Raw genomic sequence first — 20,678 nt, forward strand, 5'->3', positions numbered from 1 at the left:
CTTGCTCAATCAATAACGTTTTACTTTTTTTGTTGTTTAGACAAGATTGATTGCCAGGAGCTGCTTGTGCTCAGTTCCACATCTCTGACTCCTTATTATTGTCTCAATTAGGTTTCTGCTATAGACCATGTTGGTGGAAGCATTACAAAGTGGTGACCCCCCCGTGATTCAAATCAAGCAACTGATGTTAAAAAGAACAACCTTTGACACCGACTTTATTCAGAATGAAAGCACCGTCCAAACAAGTGGATTAAGCAGGAGGCGGGCTGTCTGCGGGTAGTGAAGGGACGACTGGGGGTAGTTGCGACTTGCGCCAGTGAGGAGGAAATAATCACAGTGTTACCTTCTCATGAATTATTAAGTACCCTGTGCCTATTTTAGTCAAGCTCGAAATGCTGCATTTCATCAGTGGGTCTGAGTCAGTGTGCAAGGTTGTTTTTCCTTTGACAGCTGTATTACTGCTGATAAGCAAGACTGTGTGAGCTGATCAAGTAGTGAGACAAGCGTTCGGAGCAGTAGCAGCACAGCAGCAGCGCTCTAGTCACCAGGAGCTGTGGCGGCAGAAGCAGCAGCAGCAGCACTATCAGTCATAGAAGAGGAAGCAGCGGCAGCAGCAGCAACAAACTCCGTCCTGTCTTTTTTCCCCTCTTTCCTGAGTAGTTTCCTGCTCGGAGGAAAAAGCCAAAGAAGCGGGAGGGAAGTGATTCAGGGCTGATAGCTGCCACCAAAAACAAAACCAAAACGCAGACCTGGCTGCCCCCATGCCTATCGAATTTGTTTGCAAAATCAAATTTGCAGAGGAGGATGAGAAGCAGAAAAGCAAGCAGGATGGGGACAGGGAGAGCCTGATTGAAGAGAGCTGCACACCTAAGGCTAAGGACTTGGCCAGGTTTGCTAACTCCTGTTCCCTTCATGGAATTAACCACATCTTTGTATCTGGTCGCTTGGGCATCCGGCAGACTATCTGGGCTCTTGCTTTTTTGACTTCACTGGCACTGTTTCTGTACCAAGCGGCTAAGTGTGCCATCTCTTACCTGGAGCACCCTCATATCACAGCTCTGAATGAAGAGGCAACCCCAGAGATGGTTTTCCCTGCTGTTACCATCTGCAACATCAACCGCTTTCGTTTTTCTGCGCTAACTGATGCAGATATCTACCACCTGGCTAACTTGACAGGTCTGCCCCCGAAAAACAAGGATGGGCACAAACCAACTGATTTAATGTATCCTGCTCCTGACATGCAGGACATCTTCAACAGGACAGGACATCAGTTAGAAGAGATGCTCATGAGCTGCAATTTCAGTGGACAGAACTGTTCTGTTGAGGACTTCTCCGTGGTAAGTGAAAAAGTTTCTTGAAGTTCTGGATTTGCCTGACTTCATGGCAAATAATGTATGGTCTTTATTTAAACTTTTTTCATTGAGGTAAAACTTTCTCAACTTAACATTTCTCAATTTTAAATTTCAAACATTCAGAGGAATCCTACAGACTTTGCGAGAAATGTGTTGTTCATTCAAAACCACAGATAAGCTTTGAAGTAAAATAATCCACAAAGGAAAGAGGAATTGAAATACTTTTTGTGCTTGTATCCATATCCAGGGTCCATGTGCTTCTGATGATACACATCTGCATGCAAAGAATCATGGTTATGGCTCCGTCATTGAGCCAATAATTGTTTTTCGTCTTGTTAAGTTTTAAGGAGCAACAGTGCTTCTTTTCAGTCCTTTGTTTCAGCCTTTACCAGAATCTATAATGTCAAAGAACAAAGGCTGCTGCTGAAGAAGAAAAACAGACAGCTGTGGTTTGTGTCTGGATACTTTTCTATGGAAAACTGTTTTAATGCTACCTCCAAACTCCAGGAGCTGAGAGTGAGAGTGCATGGCAACAAAATTGTCATCGAAAATAGCAGTCTCTTCTTTCTCTCTTTACCATGTCTGCCTTTGCTCTAAATCTCTCTTTTTGACATTGCAGAGCAGCTGCCTCTCTCTCTCTGAGCTCTTGTACCTTTCAGCAGAGTTGGAGTAATGCTTCTTCAACGTTGTATTTCAATCTTGCTGCTGTTAAGATTAAATATTTAAGGACAGACATACATGATTTTTGCATTAGCCAGATTGACTAAAAGGAATGAAACAATTTCCATGAGAGGGAAAGTGTGTGTGTGTGTGTGTGCGTGTGTGTGTGTGTGTGTGTGTGTGTGTGCGTGCGTGTGCGTGTGTGTGTGTGTGTGTGTGTGTGCGCGCGTGTGTGTGAGTGAGATAAAGGGGGGGTCAGGTGAAAGAGGGAGAATTTGTGCCTGTGCTCTGTGCACTATTTATTAAAGGCACTGTCCTTGCAGGAGATGGATTTCCCCATCCCTCCTGCAGGATTAAGAATATGCAATTGCTTTAGTGATGATAAAGTGTGGTTGTCAAGTCTTAATAGGGTATGTTGAACACTGATATGCTCACCTTCCTGAGACCTAAAGATTCTGTCTTATCACAGGAATGACACTACACTACCTATAATGTGTGAAAATACACCGAAGATCTCCCTGTTTTCTCATCTATTCTAACAGTGTCATGAAGTATTTAATTTTGGGGTTTTTTGTTGTTGTCTTAGAGTAGGTCCTTACATGGAGACTAAGAATTACCTTAGACATTGTAATGGTAGCCGCATATAGGAAATGTTCTCAGTTCTATCACGCAAAAGGAAATGTCAGGCTCTTTGGGGTAGCTAAAAAGTTTAAATTCATAATGAAGCAAAAACATAATTGTTAAAGTTAATATTATGATTTAACATATTTTATAACGATGTCCTTTGACACTCAGTCTTCCCTAAATACGTTAATTAGAAGACAATTCTGACAACCAGGGAATGTCCACCCTGTGACAGTCTATGAAAACATCTTATTGCGCCCTTTAGATGTAGACTGACTTCATCACAGATTAAGATCCTGTTAAAAGTTCCCTAAGATGCTGTTTCCTCTCTGTTGGTTATGTGATCTGCATTTTCAGGGGCTGTCAGTTGGATTTGTTACAGGCTACTTGCTGCCACCACGCATGACAAATCACTTACTCCGAGTCCTTGTGGGGAACACAACTGGGACTGCATAGGGAGAGAGTATGAAAGGACAGGGAGTTGCGGTACGAAGTAGGAAAGCAAATGTAAAAACTAGAGTTCAAATAAAACACATTTGCTCATTTAGTCCTTCAAATCACAATTTATTTATTTTTAGAAAGAAAGCTATTATTAGTAGTAATGTGCTATCAATCACATAAACAGATTCAAAAACATGAAAAGTCTCTGGCGCACAAGATCATTCATTTTCCTCTCATGGGTCGCCTGTTTATGACCGGCTTCTATGAATGTGTTTCCTTTGGACTGATCATTCTGGGTGTTCCAGATGTTTGATTTTCTTAACAGCTACATGGATGTGGGTCTCTTGGGAGAAATGCAAGTTTGTTTTTTTAACAATCCAGCTTTCATGTAGACAGGGTGTGCAAAAGCCCTTAATTAACATTTTGTTTCATTATTTCATGGAGCTCAGATATTTAGCTCATTACATTTAATGGATTTAGTTAAAACTGACTGTCTTAAATATGGGCTTTAAAATGCTCGAATAATTACAAGAAAATGATTTGTAAATCATTTTTCTTCAATTTTAATTTATTGATTCATTACAGAAAATCAGGAATTGTTTTTAGTCCATTCACTGCTCAAAGGATTTAAATAAGCAATATTGTTTGGCTGCTGTAATGTATGGGAAATATATAATCACATAGAAAAGAGATTTGTTTACCTCCTTCCAGCATTGTGGACTGACATAATTATTTGATGTAGTTAATAAGGCCATTCTGTATAATTAAAGATTACATTATTGACTCGGATAAATCACATAAGATAAAGCTGATTCAACAAGCCATGAATAAACAGATTATTTTTCTTCCAGTCCAATAACTGTTCATCTATTGTGTGGTGCTGTCGCACAGAGCAGCAAGCCCTTTGGCTTTTTTTAAACACAGCTCTGAATTGGTTTGCTGTGACTTTTAGCTGTGTTTGCAGCTGCATTATCAGATTCTGCCTTCAGCAAGGACAGATCCCTTCTGCATATATTCATGGAGATAACTAAACAGCTATAGGGTGACATGTGAGGTGATCTATAAAACCATGGGTTAACGGGGACATCACTGAAAAACTCTCCACCTCCAATCTGTCATTACACTGACTGAAGCCCCATCGTGGGTGTATGGATAATCAAATGCTACATTTGTGGTTCATTTCTCATAGTTATCCTATATTTTAAGTGAAATAAAAAGATAGGACTAAAGGATGAAAGATAAATTGCCCAAACATAAATAGCAAAACTCAGAAAACATTGCACATAATAAAAAAGCACTTAGCACAAGAGTGAGAGTTGTAGATTACCTGTAGGATTTGTTCAATCAGTGGATGACATTGAGCTTCAATCTAAAGGATGAGTGCTATGGACATGTCTGGTCCTGCTGTACCTCTTTAGAAACATCTTTTTTTGCTAAGTGAAAGCCAGGAAGGTCCAAGGTAACAGCACTTTTCAGTCTCTTACTGATATGGTCTGATGTGTTTTTCAAGCCGACTCATCCGTAACAAGATTCAACAGTGACATCATCTCCTTTATGTTAGATGTGATCTGTGGGTCCTGTGAAGACTTCCTTGTACATGCTTGTGTGTGTGTGTGTGTGTGTGTGTGTGTGTGTGTGTGTGTGTGTGTGTGTGTGTGTGTGTGTGTGTGTGAGATATTTGCAGATGACTGTGAGAGTGACATCTACTTCCCTGTTTGGGTCCAAATTCTGCACTCACCTAAACAACATACCCACCCCCATCCTCACATACTCATGTTTTTCCGAGCCAACCGCCTTCCCCTCTGGTAGAGAGTGAAGAGTGTGGGAGCGTGAAAGTGACTGGCTATCTTGACTGGCTTCGTCTCAAACAGCCTGTCAATTAGCCACCTATACTGTTCCAGCGCTGTGGGTGTCCCTGCAAGCTTAGAATGCTGTATGATATCTGATCCAAACCTGGAGGCCAGCACTGAACAATTTTACATCTTCCACATTCCATAAACAAATAGACACGCTGCCTACTCTTGTTTTCTTTTTTTCCTTTCATGCAACATGCAAAAAAGAAATAACTGAACACTCCTGTATCTTTGAGGGTAAAGGCGGGACTGATGCTTTTGCAACCCACTTCAGTCCTGCGGTACTCATTCCCCACCTTCCCCCTCTCCTTTTCCTCCAGCATATCAGACGAAGATGAATTACGGTGCAATTGGTCGGCTGCTTCTCCTGATATGCATCAGCACTGTCTAATCAGATGAAGCCCACCTGTGACCATCCCCTGGATAACACTGGTATACAAACAGTTTATATTCAAGAGGATTTACCTTTTCTATCACTCCCTGAGATGGTTTTAAGACCTCTCGCTATATGCTACTGTTTGGAGCGCTGTGTTTGATGAGGATAGTCTGTGGCTCAGGGATGGCTTTTAACTCAATGATAAAGGCTTTAGATGTGGTGGTACTGCTGAACCCCCCTCCCTGACCCCTGGGAGTCTTTTACTCACACAGACATTTGTCTCTTTCTGACAAGTCATACACCAAGCTGTTGGTAGTGTTAATGCGGCTGCCACATACACAGACACACACAGACACACACACACACACACACACAGACACACACACACACACAGAATTGTGTGTTTAGAGTGTGTATAGTGTAGATAGAATACTTCCCTACACACGCACACACAGGTTCACTCACAGATTGAGAGAGTTGGCTTGCAAGATTGATCATGACTCCTGACTGGATGCCCCTCCCTCCCTGGAGGATCAATACATCCCTCTCTCAGATTGTTTCCCTGCCCTTCCTTCTCAAAGCCTGGTTTGACTAATTATCCTGTGCCTGTGTTTTGGGTCCAGTCTCAGCTGCATTAGTTAATGCTGTAAGAGTTGTGAAAGAATTGATCTTTGCAACAAGATATCTATTTTTTTTTAATGTATATCCAGCCACAAGTAATCAATATACAGAGCAATATGAGCATTTTAATTAAGTTAAATCCAAAAATTGACAAGGATCTAACTAAAACAAGTCAAAAGGCATTTTTGATAGAGACTGCACATTTGAGGTCTGTTTGATTTCCTCCCAAAAAAAAAAAAAATATTTTATTGGGATCGAGGCAAGAAGGAAAATGCATCTTGTTTTATTATTTTGTGCAAATGAAAGTGTGTCTACATCTTTTACACCTTGCTGGTTCTAATCTGCTGTTGTGGCATTTGATGGCTAGGTCCAATGTTTTGGGCTAACTAAACCTATCAATACTTCCTTATAAAGAACTGCCTACAGCTTAAAAAACTCAATCAGTAGTTCATTAGGGAAAAGACCTGAAAAAAATGTTTGTTGGAGTCACTAATAAATATTTCTTTGCTGTGAGTGTGCATTTTTTTTTTTTAGAAAAACCATGTTGACTCATATTCCTTCTTGGGTAATGATGTATTCCAGCACTGCTTCACATCTTTCATTTTATAATCTGACGATGAAAAGCATTCACTGTGCAGATTACTATGATTATCAAAATATTTGGCCAAGCACACTTTAAACGCTCACTTTTCTTTTTAGCTGCCAGTGTGGGCTTTTTATTTTGTCATGTCTCCTAGTCTCTGAATACATTAGTGGAAATTCCTCTGAAAAATTAACTTGCTTTTAGGCCACCGTCACTTAATGGGTTTGAGATTCTTCTTTTCCCTTGCTTTTACTGTTTAATTACTTTATCTGAGATAGTGCATGCAGTAGGTGGACAGAAAAATAGTGACGACGTACAATGTGTTATAGTTCAATCAAAAAAGTGATTTTTCCTTAATAACTACTTAGCTAACTTAAACTATTATTTTGTCTGTAAAGTATAAAAAACATATTTTTTACAGGAAAACAATAATGAACATGTTTTTGTAAAATTGACTAATAAATGTATTTTCAGTCTATTTTGTTCTCTGTTATTTTACTCGATCCAAATACCAATGTCTCTTACAGCATGTTTTAATACATCATACACAAGTAACAGTTTGCATTGGCTTATTTTACTCACAGAGGGAGTGTACATTCAAGAGCGTGGACTTCATCCACCAGAGGTTTCAAATGAGAACACACTGTGTGGGATCATTTGGAGCAGAGAGCGTAAATACCCCAGGAAGCCTTTTGAAAATTTGAACTAAAAGTGAAAATCAAATCAAACATCAAAAGAAACCTGCAGTGTTTAAAAAAAAAAGATTTGAAAAATCCAATAATGCCAATTAAACGTTATGTTGACATTTATGAGCTAGCTTGTTGTTTCTTTCTGAGACGCACTCTTTTTTTAAATTAAAGGCCATTTAATCCAACTGAGAAATCTGTCAAGAGAGACATAAGGTCACTTTTCTTGATATTTCTGTGACTGTTTCATGGCAAGAACATCAGATACATCTCACAGCATATTTTTAAGTATTCCAACTCATTGTGTGCACCTTCCATGGATTTGATATTTTAAAAAGGTTTGAAATGTAGGAGTCATTGCCAATGTTACTTGGATGAAAATGTCAGTCGGCTACAATTCAGCCAATGAAAATAGCACACAGCCCAAATGTCACAGTGAATATTTACCCCTGGCATATGTATGAATAGAAGGGCCTTGCCTGTCCGCTTGGCTGGACACTTGGCCCTTATTCTGAATTATGTCTAATGTCACACACTTGCCCGTGCCCCTTGCAGCTTTTTTGAGTTTGTTACCGTACACATTGCGCACAACCTTGTCTAAAAAAACATGCTCTTTAACATTCCATTTCTAAGTCTCTTTCACTGTTGGATTTGGTTATGCAAACAAGGTTTGAATTAAAGTACATAAACACTAAGGTGTTATGACAGGTGTGATATTTTGTCTGAATCAGTATGACTTCTTGTTTCAAACTACCTGAACATGCCTTGCTGTATAATGGTATTTGGCATTCCTTGTAGCGTTCTCTTGGGGGATGAATGTGATGATTCGTCAAATGACATCAAGGTTGGGTAAGCAGAGAATGCACAAAAGTACTTTGTTCTCCAGTGCAATGTCCATAGTGCTTGAATTTCCCTAAAGTATCAATAAAGTATCTATCTATCTATCTATCTATCTATCTATCTATCTATCTATCTATCGATCCCATAAAGTCAAAAAATTCCTTCTGACCATCATTGAGGCGCTTGCTGTGAAGGGACCCTGGTTTATGTCTTTATACTGATTTTTAAAACAGATGGCAAATGGCAGATCCAAATTCAGTGCAACTTTAATCCTATCAACAAATTTCAAGTATTTTTCATTTCTCAAGAATCGTTTTATGTTTTTACAATCAATATAAATTATAATGACTGGGTGTTACAAATCCTTAGGTTTCTAGACTGCAATTGAATTGGTAAAAAATGCAGTATCTAGGTTGTAAACAAATACTGGCCATCAGTATCATATCAGTCTTATTCTTGCCTCCCTTTGTTAGCTTCCAGTAAATAACAAATATTTCAAAATTGTATTCATTACATTTAAGGGACCTGGCACCTGCCTTCTCAACCAAATTACTGAGCACTTATAGCAAACATGCTCTCCAAACATCTGCCAGGGGTATGTTCCTCGTTCACATTTAGAATATCCAGTGGTGATCATGTGGCAGCTCTTAAACTCGTCTGGAACAAGTCATCCCCAGTACATCAGTGGATTTCATTTCATTGGGTCGTCATTTTATAAAACCTGTTTGTCTTGCTTGTGTTAGTAGATGTTTTCTAGTTTGTGTGATTTACTGTATGTACATTTGTATGTCTGCCTTTCTGTACTTTGGAATATGACTTGTGAACTGTGTCTCCTGTATGAAATGCACTTTTGTACTTTTTTAAGAATTGCCATACAAATATAGCTAAACTTATTTTTATTAAATGACTTGCACAGGATTGTACTTTTTTTAATTGGCTTATATATTATGTTAGAAATGACATTGCAATTTGAAAATTGCACTTAAAAATATAAAAATAAAAATAAAAAAACAAATTCCATTATATTTGTTGGTCTACGTATATTAAAATAATAATACTTGTTTTGGTGTTATTGTTTCAATTATAGCAAAATTACTAGAGTTTGAAAAACAAGGTAAAATGTTTTCTACACATATCAATATGCTATCACTCTTCAAGAATACCTTTTTTTGTAAAGTGCCTCTCTATTTTTTTCCCCTCAACGTACAATAAACTCAGAATCATACCCTTCCCTCAGAAACAAAATCTTCATATTATTTTGGCTACATGTGAACTGTAAATTTTGTTGTTGGCAGCTTTATCATCAGTGTCTGTCTGTGCTGACAAAACACTTGACCTTCAGGTGCAGCAAAATATCATTTGATATAGCACACCGAGTCTGGATTGCCACCACTAATTTTGAGTTTACAAGCACTGTATTTTGTGTGTTGGAAATGTCAGAGCAAATGCATTACAGTATAAATTGCTTGCTGACAGCAAAGGAATGACAAGCATGAATGTTAATATAGATGTATCATTTCCATAAGCATGTGCAGAATTGTTTAATGTCTATGTTAGTGGAGACTAATCCAATGCTGAAAAACATAAACATAGATACATTTTAGTACCAATTTGGTTTTCAAAGTGTTCAAACATGGAGACCTTTTTTTTGCTGCATAACAGAGGTACTGATATATGAACTACAAATCTTTGGTGGCTTTCATGCTGAAAATCATGATTTTATCCAAAGTGACAGTGAGCAAAGCTGTGATGCACTGAGGTCTTGCAACATTTAAGATTGTACATTTTTTTATCATTATGTATAATGCAATGTTTTATTTATTTTTAGAAAAACACACATCATTGTCTTTGCTTACTACATTTGACACATGCTTCTCCTTGAGTACCAGCTAAGATCTGTTTACTTATATTTCTCATGTCCCCTCCTAACATGATGTTGAGCTAATATAGGCTTGTTTGCTTAAACAAGCGTGTAACTGTAGTCATGTTCCCCAATGGTGCTGTCAAGATTAATTCCTTGTTTTCCTAATGCATGCTAATGAGAAAGTTGTGTGCATTTGACGGTCAATAACATGAAATACGGTCCTGCTCCCTAAATGCTGTCTCCGTTCAATAACCTATTAAAGTTGAATCACAGATAACTTGGCACGCATCAGGAAAGCAATCTGAAATTTGTGCTGACATTGATCCTGCAGGAAGGAGACCTATTGCTCCGATTAACACTGTTGCCCCGGGGGAGGAGTCCCTTGGCCATTAATAGCCCACTGTCCTAGATTTTTACCTAGACCACATTAAATGATTTTATTTATGAGACACATAGGGGAAAAAATCATAGCAAGTGTAGAAATGTACAAACCTATTTAACTATGTCTTGGAGCTGTGTTGATAATCACAATATGCTAGTTTCCCAAAGAAGATAGCCCACTCTTCTTTTAGATCTGTGAGTGAAACATAATTTGTTGTTTGTGGTATCCTCTAAAGACTGCATGGATTTTTCTAAACAAATACAGTATTATACAGTAGCTTCAAATGTTACCCTATAATATGTGTCCATGTGCTGTGTAACTTATCCTCATAGTAACACTACTTTAATCAAGCTAAACCCCATTCTCCAGTGTTTAAGGTCTAGTGCACAACCTGTCGACGCCAAACACACCTAGTGTGCTGAAATAGTCAGGTCAATTTATCCTAGAATCAAGCTTCTCAGAACAGTTTTGCAGCATGTACACAATTTTTCGCCAGACTTTGCGATATACGACTGCTTTTTTCCCCTTTGGGTATACGATAATACATTGTAGCACATTTGAAAAGCAAACTTTGAATGGGTGTTCACATCTTTTTTGCCAATGCTCTTTTAGCTAAATAACAAGAGTTTGAAGATGTGGCATTTCAAGTGCCCTTGACAGCAGACTGAGCAATTGAAGTGGGAAGGTTTAAATTCTTAGCTACTTTTTTTTTGCCTTGTAAATGCCATCTCAGAGCCAGCTAATGGGTGTTTTGACACATTTTAAACAGTACACAAGAACATCTGTAAAATGCCACGGACCCGTCCTAAGTGTGCCAATTATTTTAATACCAGATGTCGGCATGTTGCAGTAGTTCATTGCAAATTATGGGAGGCTGCTATAATTAGACCCACTCAGAATGTGATTGTCTGATCTTACAACGAAGGAAACGCATATAACATGCATCATGGCTAGAAAAGACAAATAGCTCTTTCATTTAACAACCCCCCCAGGAAGTAAATGGGAGAAAATGACAGATCTTTTCAAAAGTGCTGTCTCATCCAAGTGATTATAAACACTGTGATAAGGGCATCTCCTTAGAATAAATATTACCAGTAATGAGGTATGGCATCGCTATTTACCCATGTCCTTGACATTCACTTTGAGAAAAAGCAAAAGGGTTAGCGATAGCCTTCTAAACAGAACTTGAAAGTCCATGGAAAGGGATAAATGTCAGTGGGTTTCACTCACAAATCACTGTGCCTTTTTCTTCCTCTCTGACCTTCACCATGTCTACTCTGAAGAGAATTAGTCGGCTATTAATAAATAATTGGTATGTATACGATGATGAAAGCGATCCCCAGAGACAGATTGAATATGTCTTCCATTAAAGCATGCCCTTAAAATGGCAATTAATTAGTGTGCTTAGGTAATGATAAATAATCAATTAGCATGACATTGAGCAACTTCTAGGAAAGTGTGACATCTGGATACATTTTCAAGCTTCACCTGAAGCAACAGAAGTATGAGACTTTTCCCCTTACCTAATATATCTAGTGTGTATTTGAAGATCAGTGTAATCTAATCGGTGTCTTCATATTTCTCTTGGCAAGAGCTTAGCCTAAGGATACTATTTGGCTGCTCCAGTGGAGGTGTATTGTGGACTGATCAATAGATATATCGGACATGATTATGTTATGATGATACACTGAAGAGGGTCTTGTAAAGCCTTGAGGAAGGTGATTTTCAGAGAGAGGCCACACCTCTTGGCACAGTTTCTGTGGCTGAAAGAGCTCAGTAGGAAACAGTGGGGTCAGTGAGATATGCTGCAGCCTTGCTTTAGGACCATCTGGCTAGAGAGCAAAATTAGAGCCTCCCTCTTGTTTCCACCTGCCGAATGCTGCTCGAGTGTCCCAAATCAAGCCGTTATTTGCAGCGTTTCCTTGCTGATAGACTCAGCTTCTAAGTAAGTTCACCTCAATGGCATGACATCTCACTGCGAAGAAAACATTTTTGAAAGAAATATCAGAAAGGTATGAAGTCAATCAATACATTCCAGATAATTAGTAGTAGAATTACATTTACCCACAAAACTATTTAAGAAAAAGGTAACATGAACTTTGATCCTTAAATTTGACTACATGAAAGCCTGTTTTACTTTTCCACTACCCTCAGTAAGAATTGAGTTATGTGTAAAATAATCAGAACCAAACCCCACAAAGCTTCTGATGATACTGGGAAGAGGTCACCTTTAACTGTGCCTTCCTTTAATGCAGGTTATGCAGGACTTTGGCCTGATCTCAACAGACATCGCCTGTATACAGAGTAGATGCTACTGAATAAATAAAACCCTCAGCCCTCCAAACACCAGCAATGTCAAGATTAGCATCTCATTAGACAGTTCTTGGGCTTGTGGTTTATGGACTATAGGGGTGAGAAACGGAGCAAAATAAAACTGTTTGAGGTCCTTTCCTGAAAGAAATATGGGATTTTTTTGCCCTCCTTTAATTTAGAGAGAGCAGCCTTTTTTTTTAACCTAGATTGCTATATTTATGGATAATTTCAGCTTCTTCTTAGGCATAATCACCTGTTCTTTTTAAATCATTTATACCTAACAGAAATGTTTGTATAAAATACAGATGGAGGCTAAATGTATCCTTTTGAATTTTTTTTAAGGTGTTATACTATTGCTAAAATCCACACGCTCAAGATGACACTGTAATATGAATTATATTTCCAAAGAAAAACTTTTGTTTCTCAGATAAATTGGCCAAAGCAAAAGTGTCTGCTGCTTGTGCCCAGTCTGTGTTATCAGCGCCATGAACATGCAATTTCCCCTTGATTGGGCTCCCCAAGGGTAAGCAAACACATGCTGCAGAGCAGTAAACAAGAAAAGACAAGCCCAAAAGACAGATGTAACAATCCTTTTGTGGAAAAAAATGTGTCATGTAAAACCAGGTTATCAGATTGCTCCCCAAGTATAAAAATATACCTTTGTCCCAGAGAAATGTACAGAAACCTTAAGCAGAACCAGACTCACATTGAACAGCCATCTGCTAAAATTTTGTTAAAGGTTAAAGTGAAATACATTTAAAGATTCAATGTTGGTAATAATTATAAAAGTATAGTATTAGCAGAAACAGCTAGTTAAATATTGTAATAGAATATCTTCCAATGAGCTCCTGAGCTCCCTCGTCTTGTTTTTTGTGGATAGCCTGCTGAAGAGCCCCCTCCTATAGCTAAAACTATTAGTGTCAGCCTTACATCTTTTATCATTATTATACATTGACTCTTAAAGCTGCTCAAGTTCAACTTCCATAATTAACACAATATGTCCTCCTTGTTTAGTCATCATAATCATCAAGTTGTATTATCATACTTAAATGTTACTTACAGTGACTGGTAAGTGCATACAGTAGGTTCAGCAACAGCTGAAACCATGCACATTAAAAGAAATGCGTAGCATATTCAGAAACGCTACACTTTCAAAGGCAAATGCAAACGGTGGGACAGTTTATTTATGGGAGCGATTAAGACCAATCGGTTTGTGGAGATGGACTCTGAAGGGGCTTTCAGATATGAGGTTTGCGATCGACACAGGCAAAGAGCAATGTTGCACACTACTGCAAATACTACACATACTTTTATCATCATTCAATATAGTTGTTTTTGTTGTTGCTCTGTTAGTCTCTTTTCATCCCTCTATCCCACTTTCAAATCCCCAAAAACAGTTTGGGCAGATGGCAGTTCAACATGAGTGGTTATTCTGAAGGTTTCTGCCTTTTCAAAGATTTGTTTTCCTTGCCGCTGTAACTTTGCTAAATTTTGCTTTTTGGATAGTATAACAAAGAGTAAGGTCTTTTACTTGCTCTTCTGTAAAGTGTTTTGAGATAGCCTAACATTTGCTATGAACTGGCACTATACAAATAAAGATTGATCGATTGTTTTTGTGGGTGATTTTTCATTCAGTATCAACAGCACCACACTGACCTAAGGCCTGTTTCAGAAAGCAGGTTTGTTTGTCTGTTAACCCTGAACTGAGGGAAAAAAAGAGGGGTAACTCAAGCCCGTTCCAGAAAGAGAGGTACCTGTAGCTCCGAGTCTGTTACTATGGTAACTGAGTCTGTGTACCTATATTTGTCAGGAGCAGGTTTTCTTTCATGAACCCAGAGTTTTTCTCCGCCTCCTCCCTCTTTCAGAGCCAGAAACACTGTTTCATTTACTCATTCTTTCATTCAGTCCGGACCACACACATGTAAGTGGAGCTTTCCTGTTTGTCTGAATAAAATCCAGGTTGTTTCTTTTTTGGCATGTCCTTTTGTCGAAGAGCCTCAATATGAAAGGGCTGCATTATTTCGCAGGGAGTTAAATTTACATTGTGAGATTTTCATTTTATTAAGCCAAATTAATGAACTAAACAGGATATAAGTGAGAGGAAATATGTACCGGTATGTGTGTGAAAGCAGCATTATGTTGGGACTAAAGCTAATGCACATTGAAAAAGCCATTTAGATATTCTTTTACTCAATAGGTCAAATATGATTAAAGTAAGGTACCATGAGCCAAATCGTTCCTTTATGTTGTTTTGAGCTGCTTCTCAGTCCGTTTTTCTCCCACTGGATTGTACCTCAACAAAAATAAATGTTAGGTTCAACACCATTTCACCAGTTTTCACCTGTGATATTATAAGTGTGATTAAATAATAATGAAATGAATGGAATGCATTCAAACTTACACACTGACTTGAACAGCAATTTTCTCCCACACCAACTTTTTCTACTTTACTGCTGCAGCAGCGTCACTGTCTTTTTCTAAAAAAAACCTGTTGATATTTGCCGTATGTCTGCATGAGGATGTATACTTTTAGAAGGGTATAAAGTATGAAATCTCTTTTTGCAGCTGTGCCTCAGTTGGTAAAGTCGGTCATATTCTAACCCGAAGGTCAGGGGTTCGATCGCAAGCTTCTGTGGCTACATGTCTGATGTGTTCTTGGGCAAGACATTTAACCCAAAGTTGCTACCACTGCTTCGTCTGTGGCGTATAAATGTGTACGAATGGGATTAGTTACTTCTGATGGTCCCTTTACATAGAAACCACTACCATCAGTGTGTGAATGGGTAGATGTGACATGCAGTGTAAAAGCGCTTTGAGCTGTCAGAAGACTAGAAAAGCAGTATAAAAGCTCAAGTCAAATTTATCATTTACCATTTTGCCTTTTGCCATGGTGAATATAGTATATAGTATAGTACTATAATATATATAATATAGTATCGGGGCTCCATTAATGTCAGCTTGTTATAGTCGTGGTGAATCCACTTAGGGTTAATCGATCTAACTTGTATCAGCTGTTCTGGAACCAAAGGGATCAAAGGGTAAATCAACTCAGAGCTCAGGGTTAGACACTTTTGAAACAAACTCTGGTACGCTTGCTTGGATAGTTTGTTTTGGTTTGGGGGTGGTTTGAATGCTCAAATGAAACCTGCAGGGACCCAAGAAACGAACTTTGGTCCACTGAAAAACGGGGGTCTCGGTTTGCTTCCAAGTGCACCAGAGTACGCCTTTTATGAATGATACTTTAATCATTATTAACATATTGGCCCATTAAAATGGTCTTAATATGACTGTCTCTGAGTATAAACAGCAAATAAATAATATGTTGCTGTAGCATAACAAATGTTCTTATGGGCTAGGTTAAAGTGGGTATTGTGAAACCAAAAAGCTTGTGACTTTGACTTTAAACACCACTATGCCTCCCCAATCTTCCCAATATCAGTTATTTTCAACCATTAAAACAATCCTTCTTTCACCTTTAACCACATAGTCTCTGTGCCTAAACTTTACTAAACAATAGGGCCCTGTGACTACCACAGCATTATTTTCCCAGCTAAAAAAGCCAAGTGCTCTTTTGTAAACACCCAGCTGGGAGTGCCTGAGAACACTTTAGAGACCCAGAGCTTTATCAGCTGAGTAGCTTTGGCTGTGTCTGTGTCTGGTTGCTGAGATATGAAATATTTGGTGAAGTAAAAATGTCAGCACAAGGTAGAGCTCTGGCTCTGGCTTAAAATGAAGGGAAGGCTAAAGCATGCAGAGAGATGGGAGGTAACCATCAGAGCTGAAAAAAAGGCTAAATTTCAATCCAAAATATACAGATTTATCTCAAAATGTAGTTGGGGGGGGGGGCTCAGCTGTAAATACTAGGCTGGGTAAATTGAAACAATCATAAAAGAAGTGTTAACCTAAGGCCAGGCCTCAGTGCAGCCTAGATGGTGGCACTACCTTTATGAAATAATTTAAAAAATGTACTGGACTCATGAAAAAAACACAGGTGGACGACACATAGCTCATCACTCTAAATTTAAGGTAATACTTGACATGAATAAATAATGGTCAACCTGGTCCGGTTTCAGCAAAATGTTGTATAGATTTAGAAATTGTTCCTTTTCTTGGGCATCTCATTGGAAAAAATCTGAACAAATGAGGACCCAGCATTTATTGGGTTTTTTTGGTAGATGACTCAGAAAGGAGCCGATCCATCAATTTGAAAAACAGAATTGAATTCAGTCTCAGGTTAAAACAAACAAACCTCATCCTCCATAGCGACCTCAAGCTGTTAAAGTGATTATTTAAAAGTGCATTAATAAGATAATTTATTTCTCATCTGAGATGTGGAGATGCTGATACAATTCTTGGCTTGCATACACTGTTAGCATTAGAAAAGATCATGTTAGCAGGGTATTATTGTCATAATTTAAAAGGGAAGAGAAAGGGCATGATCATTTAATGGAAAAAGGTGAGAGGCACTATCATCCTCTCCCAAGGCCAGCTGTGTAATTTCTTTTTTAGATTCACAGGCACAGAGAAAAATGATCAAAGAGAGCAGAACTGCAACCAAAAAGCTGCAGTTGCCCGTCACCACCATACAGATCAGCTTTGACTACACTTTTGTGTTGGATCATAATGAAACCCCTACTAAGAGTTTTTTTTCTATTTTAGCTAAAAATTCAATAACATAAATGACAAAGTCATTTCAATTATTAAGTTGGATTAAAGTGTGTTTGGCTTGTCTGGAGGAAAGAATTTGCCATAATGACAATGAGAATTGTATATTGTTTAAATGTTCAGTATTGTTTGCTGTGTAATTCTAATGATCAGTTAGATCATTGGAGTATGCATGTACACTATTGAAGTGTAGCTATCACTGTATGCAGGGAATGACAGATATGATATCAGGACTCCTAAACACCCTTAGTCCCCCTGTGAAAAACTCAGAACAGGTCTGGGAACTACTTCTACAGCAGTCTCCCCATGGGAACTTGAGATCTTTTGATAAGCCACCTCTGAGAAACCTGCAGTGGTGATTTACTATCTGTATTTCATATAATATTTTATCCAGCTGATCATCTATCTGTTCCAAGTGCTTGGAGTCTGGATTTGCCCTATGTATTCTGTCTTCCAGATTACAACAGGTTCAGCAGGCTGTCCAAACCAAAGCCTTCTGTTGGGCCATTGGGATCTGGCTCAGTACCTACGATCCTGAGATGTTGCTGGAAGTTTAATCCCCACACTGTGAGAAATGAGGTTCTCCTGTTCTCTCCCTCTTTTTTTTTTTTCTTGCAACTTTGATCAAGCCCTAATGTGATTAGGCAGTGACCCTGACATGACTGGTCCAGGAGCTTGTAAAAGAAGCCCTGGGAGGAGGAGGGGGTTGTCTGATCTGACCAGTAAACCAGGAGAAGAAAGGAATTATTCTGATGGTGTCTTTCCTCTGTTGCTTCTCTGCCTTGTGGGTAATAAAGGTTTCATGTATTCGTTTTACCCGGCAAAAATTGTGATCTATAAGGACCTGACATTTCTTCTTTAAAACTAGCCAAGAGGCTCATGATTTGAATGCTAACCAGGCTGTACTTGATGTAAGGTGCAGTCTACAGGGAAGAAGCTTCTTTTGAATTCTGCAGGATCTTTGCTCCTCTCACTCTTCATGGTAAATTTATGAATATCTTCCTCAGCCTGTATTAGAGCAAAATGGTTGTGTACACATCCTGTCAATGCAGTGCATTTGTGTATATAACACTGTACAACATATATGAGCTATTTGCATAAGACTGTGGCTGCACTTTACCCTCACAAACATCTCTTGTTTAAAGTCATATTCTGAGATGCTTTTCTTTGTGGTGTAAGCAAATCTTCCCATTTATCCTGTACATTACTCTTGCCTGCAAATGACAGATGATGTGGGGGCTTGAAACTAAGTGTTTTTACTTCAGAGGCCAAATGTGTCAAGTCTCGATATATATTAACTTTCCTCTAATGGACTTTATCAGCCCTAGTGCAGAAAGTCATGAAGATTAGAGCGAGAAGGGGTGGATGTTTGATTATTTTTGCATTCTGTTTGGTTCTCTGCACTATGCCAGCAGCTGCATGGGAATACTTAGAATGCCCTTTGGAATTCGTTGAATGTGGCATTGTACTTAATTTTCCGGTACCTGCATTTCCTCTACTGATGAGTTTACAGGGATTTAGGGCTATGTTTTCTCTGTTGAGTGCCCAAAGATTTTAGCATGTTAAATTGACAATGTATGTTTCAGCAATACATAATGCTCACAAGGTGTTGGCAAATATCCAAGAACCAAATTATATGACATAGAAATCAAATAAATAATTGATATTGGTAATTTAAACAATATTTTAATAAGTATTTCTGCCAGAAACTAACTCGAAGATCCACCACACATATTGTGTATTCTTTGCTTGCTTTGGCAACCCAAAAGGGACAATGTCAAAGAAAAGACAGAATGTGAAAGATGTCCTGCACAACTGGCAGTGAAATGAAAAAAATATCCTGCACCACAAGGGATCCTTTGCCATTACTCTAGAATGAGGGAGCCTGCGTGGAATGGAAATAGGCTGATTTACTGATATACTGGTGCCTTAGATCAAGAAATATATGATAAATCACACAACTGTTAATTGCCGTGAAAGTTTACTTTCAACCAAATGTGTAAGTTTGCAAGAAGGTGCATGTTTTTGTGCAGTAGACATTTTTACTGTTGATGTGAACAAAATAACAAAAGAATTCTAATGTTGATGAGGTTTGAGTTTTCACGTGTTACAACAGTTCTCTTTCCTCCTGCATCGGGACACAGTTTAGTTTGAATATTGATTTAGTGTACCATAACTTATTGAATAGTGGTAGAAAGCAACATTGGATGATCCAAAATGTATTTAACAATCACTGTTGCCGATCCTTTTGCTGCCTATTTCCGATACCAGTGCAGCCTTTGTTGTCATAAGAGGATTGAGCAAGCTTCTTAATCATGATAAATTGTACTTCTCTTCAGATTCTTCTTAGAATATTCAAAGATATCAAAAGTCTGAAACGTTGAATTACCTTTGTTGTCCTTCCATGGACATGAAGATGTTTAAGAATACTCTGACGTACAGGTATAACAGCATCTTGTCTTCCTCAGAAGGTCACTAAAAAAAGAAACCTGAGGGAGGACTGACACTGATACAAGTCAGAGTTTGGTTAAAGGTCTGCATGACCATGGCATTACATTAAAGGCATAAAGCTGATTAAAAAAGTCAAACATAAATGTTCTCTAAAAAAACAGTTTTTTTATTACTGTAAAAGCGAATGGCTTGCCCTTTTGTCAAAAGATTGCAAATTGCCCTTTTGCTTCAAGGATACAACATGTTTTGTAACAAAAATCTGAATGTACACAAAGCATGTTTGCCTTGTTAAAACCCCTTGTGTCTCTTCTACAGTGGACCCATTAATTGTTGCTTGTTTGCCTCACCATGCTACAATGCACCAGAACTGTAAATGATCTGGCAGCCCCAGGATACTGCCTGCCTGACTTTAGCAACAGCATCATTCAAGGCCATGTGGTGCTTGACGGGAGCATAAAACTTACAAGATGTTGTATGGTGGCCTTGATAGATCAGGCAATGAATAAACCATCCAGGCAAGGTTTATTTATTTGTTTAGTCTAAATGATTTGTATTTATTTTTCTTCTAGTCTTCTATCAACTTTTTGTATTGGGTCAATTATAATGAATATCACCAATTTAATAAAGTTATCCAAAGCAGTTGTTCCTAAACTTTTCAGCTTGTGACCCCCAAAATGTATGTTTCAGAGACTGTGGGCCCCTCACTGCCCTGGTGGTGGATACGGCATAAAATGTAGCCCAATATTTAACCTAATTTAACCATGTTTCTGGCTGTGAAGCTTGTTAGAAAAATGCTTTTTAGGTTGGGTAGAAGTGATTATATCTGTAAAAAAAAGTTTCCCTGTAAGTTCGCTGTAACACCCATTGGTTTGCCGCTGGCCTTGCATAACAAGGGGCATCCAAAACAGCCAAGTGGGGGTGCCTTAAAACCGCCTCCTTCTCTGGTCAAAACTAAAAGGAACCATTC

General features: G+C 38.5%; 1 protein-coding gene across 1 annotated transcript in view; it reads left to right on the forward strand.

Moving 5' to 3' along the window:
- The first annotated feature begins 326 nt into the window (after positions 1–326).
- The window catches only part of asic4a (acid-sensing (proton-gated) ion channel family member 4a), a 77,254-nt gene continuing 56,902 nt past the window's right edge, over positions 327–20,678 (forward strand). Inside the window, exon 1 of the mRNA XM_020641093.3 lies at positions 327–1,337. Coding sequence (XP_020496749.1) covers positions 762–1,337 — 576 coding nt within the window. The 5' untranslated portion in view covers positions 327–761. The remainder of the gene's footprint in view (positions 1,338–20,678) is intronic.

This window comes from Labrus bergylta, chromosome 13 (assembly GCF_963930695.1).
Source record: "Labrus bergylta chromosome 13, fLabBer1.1, whole genome shotgun sequence".
Lineage (NCBI taxonomy): Eukaryota > Metazoa > Chordata > Actinopteri > Labriformes > Labridae > Labrus > Labrus bergylta.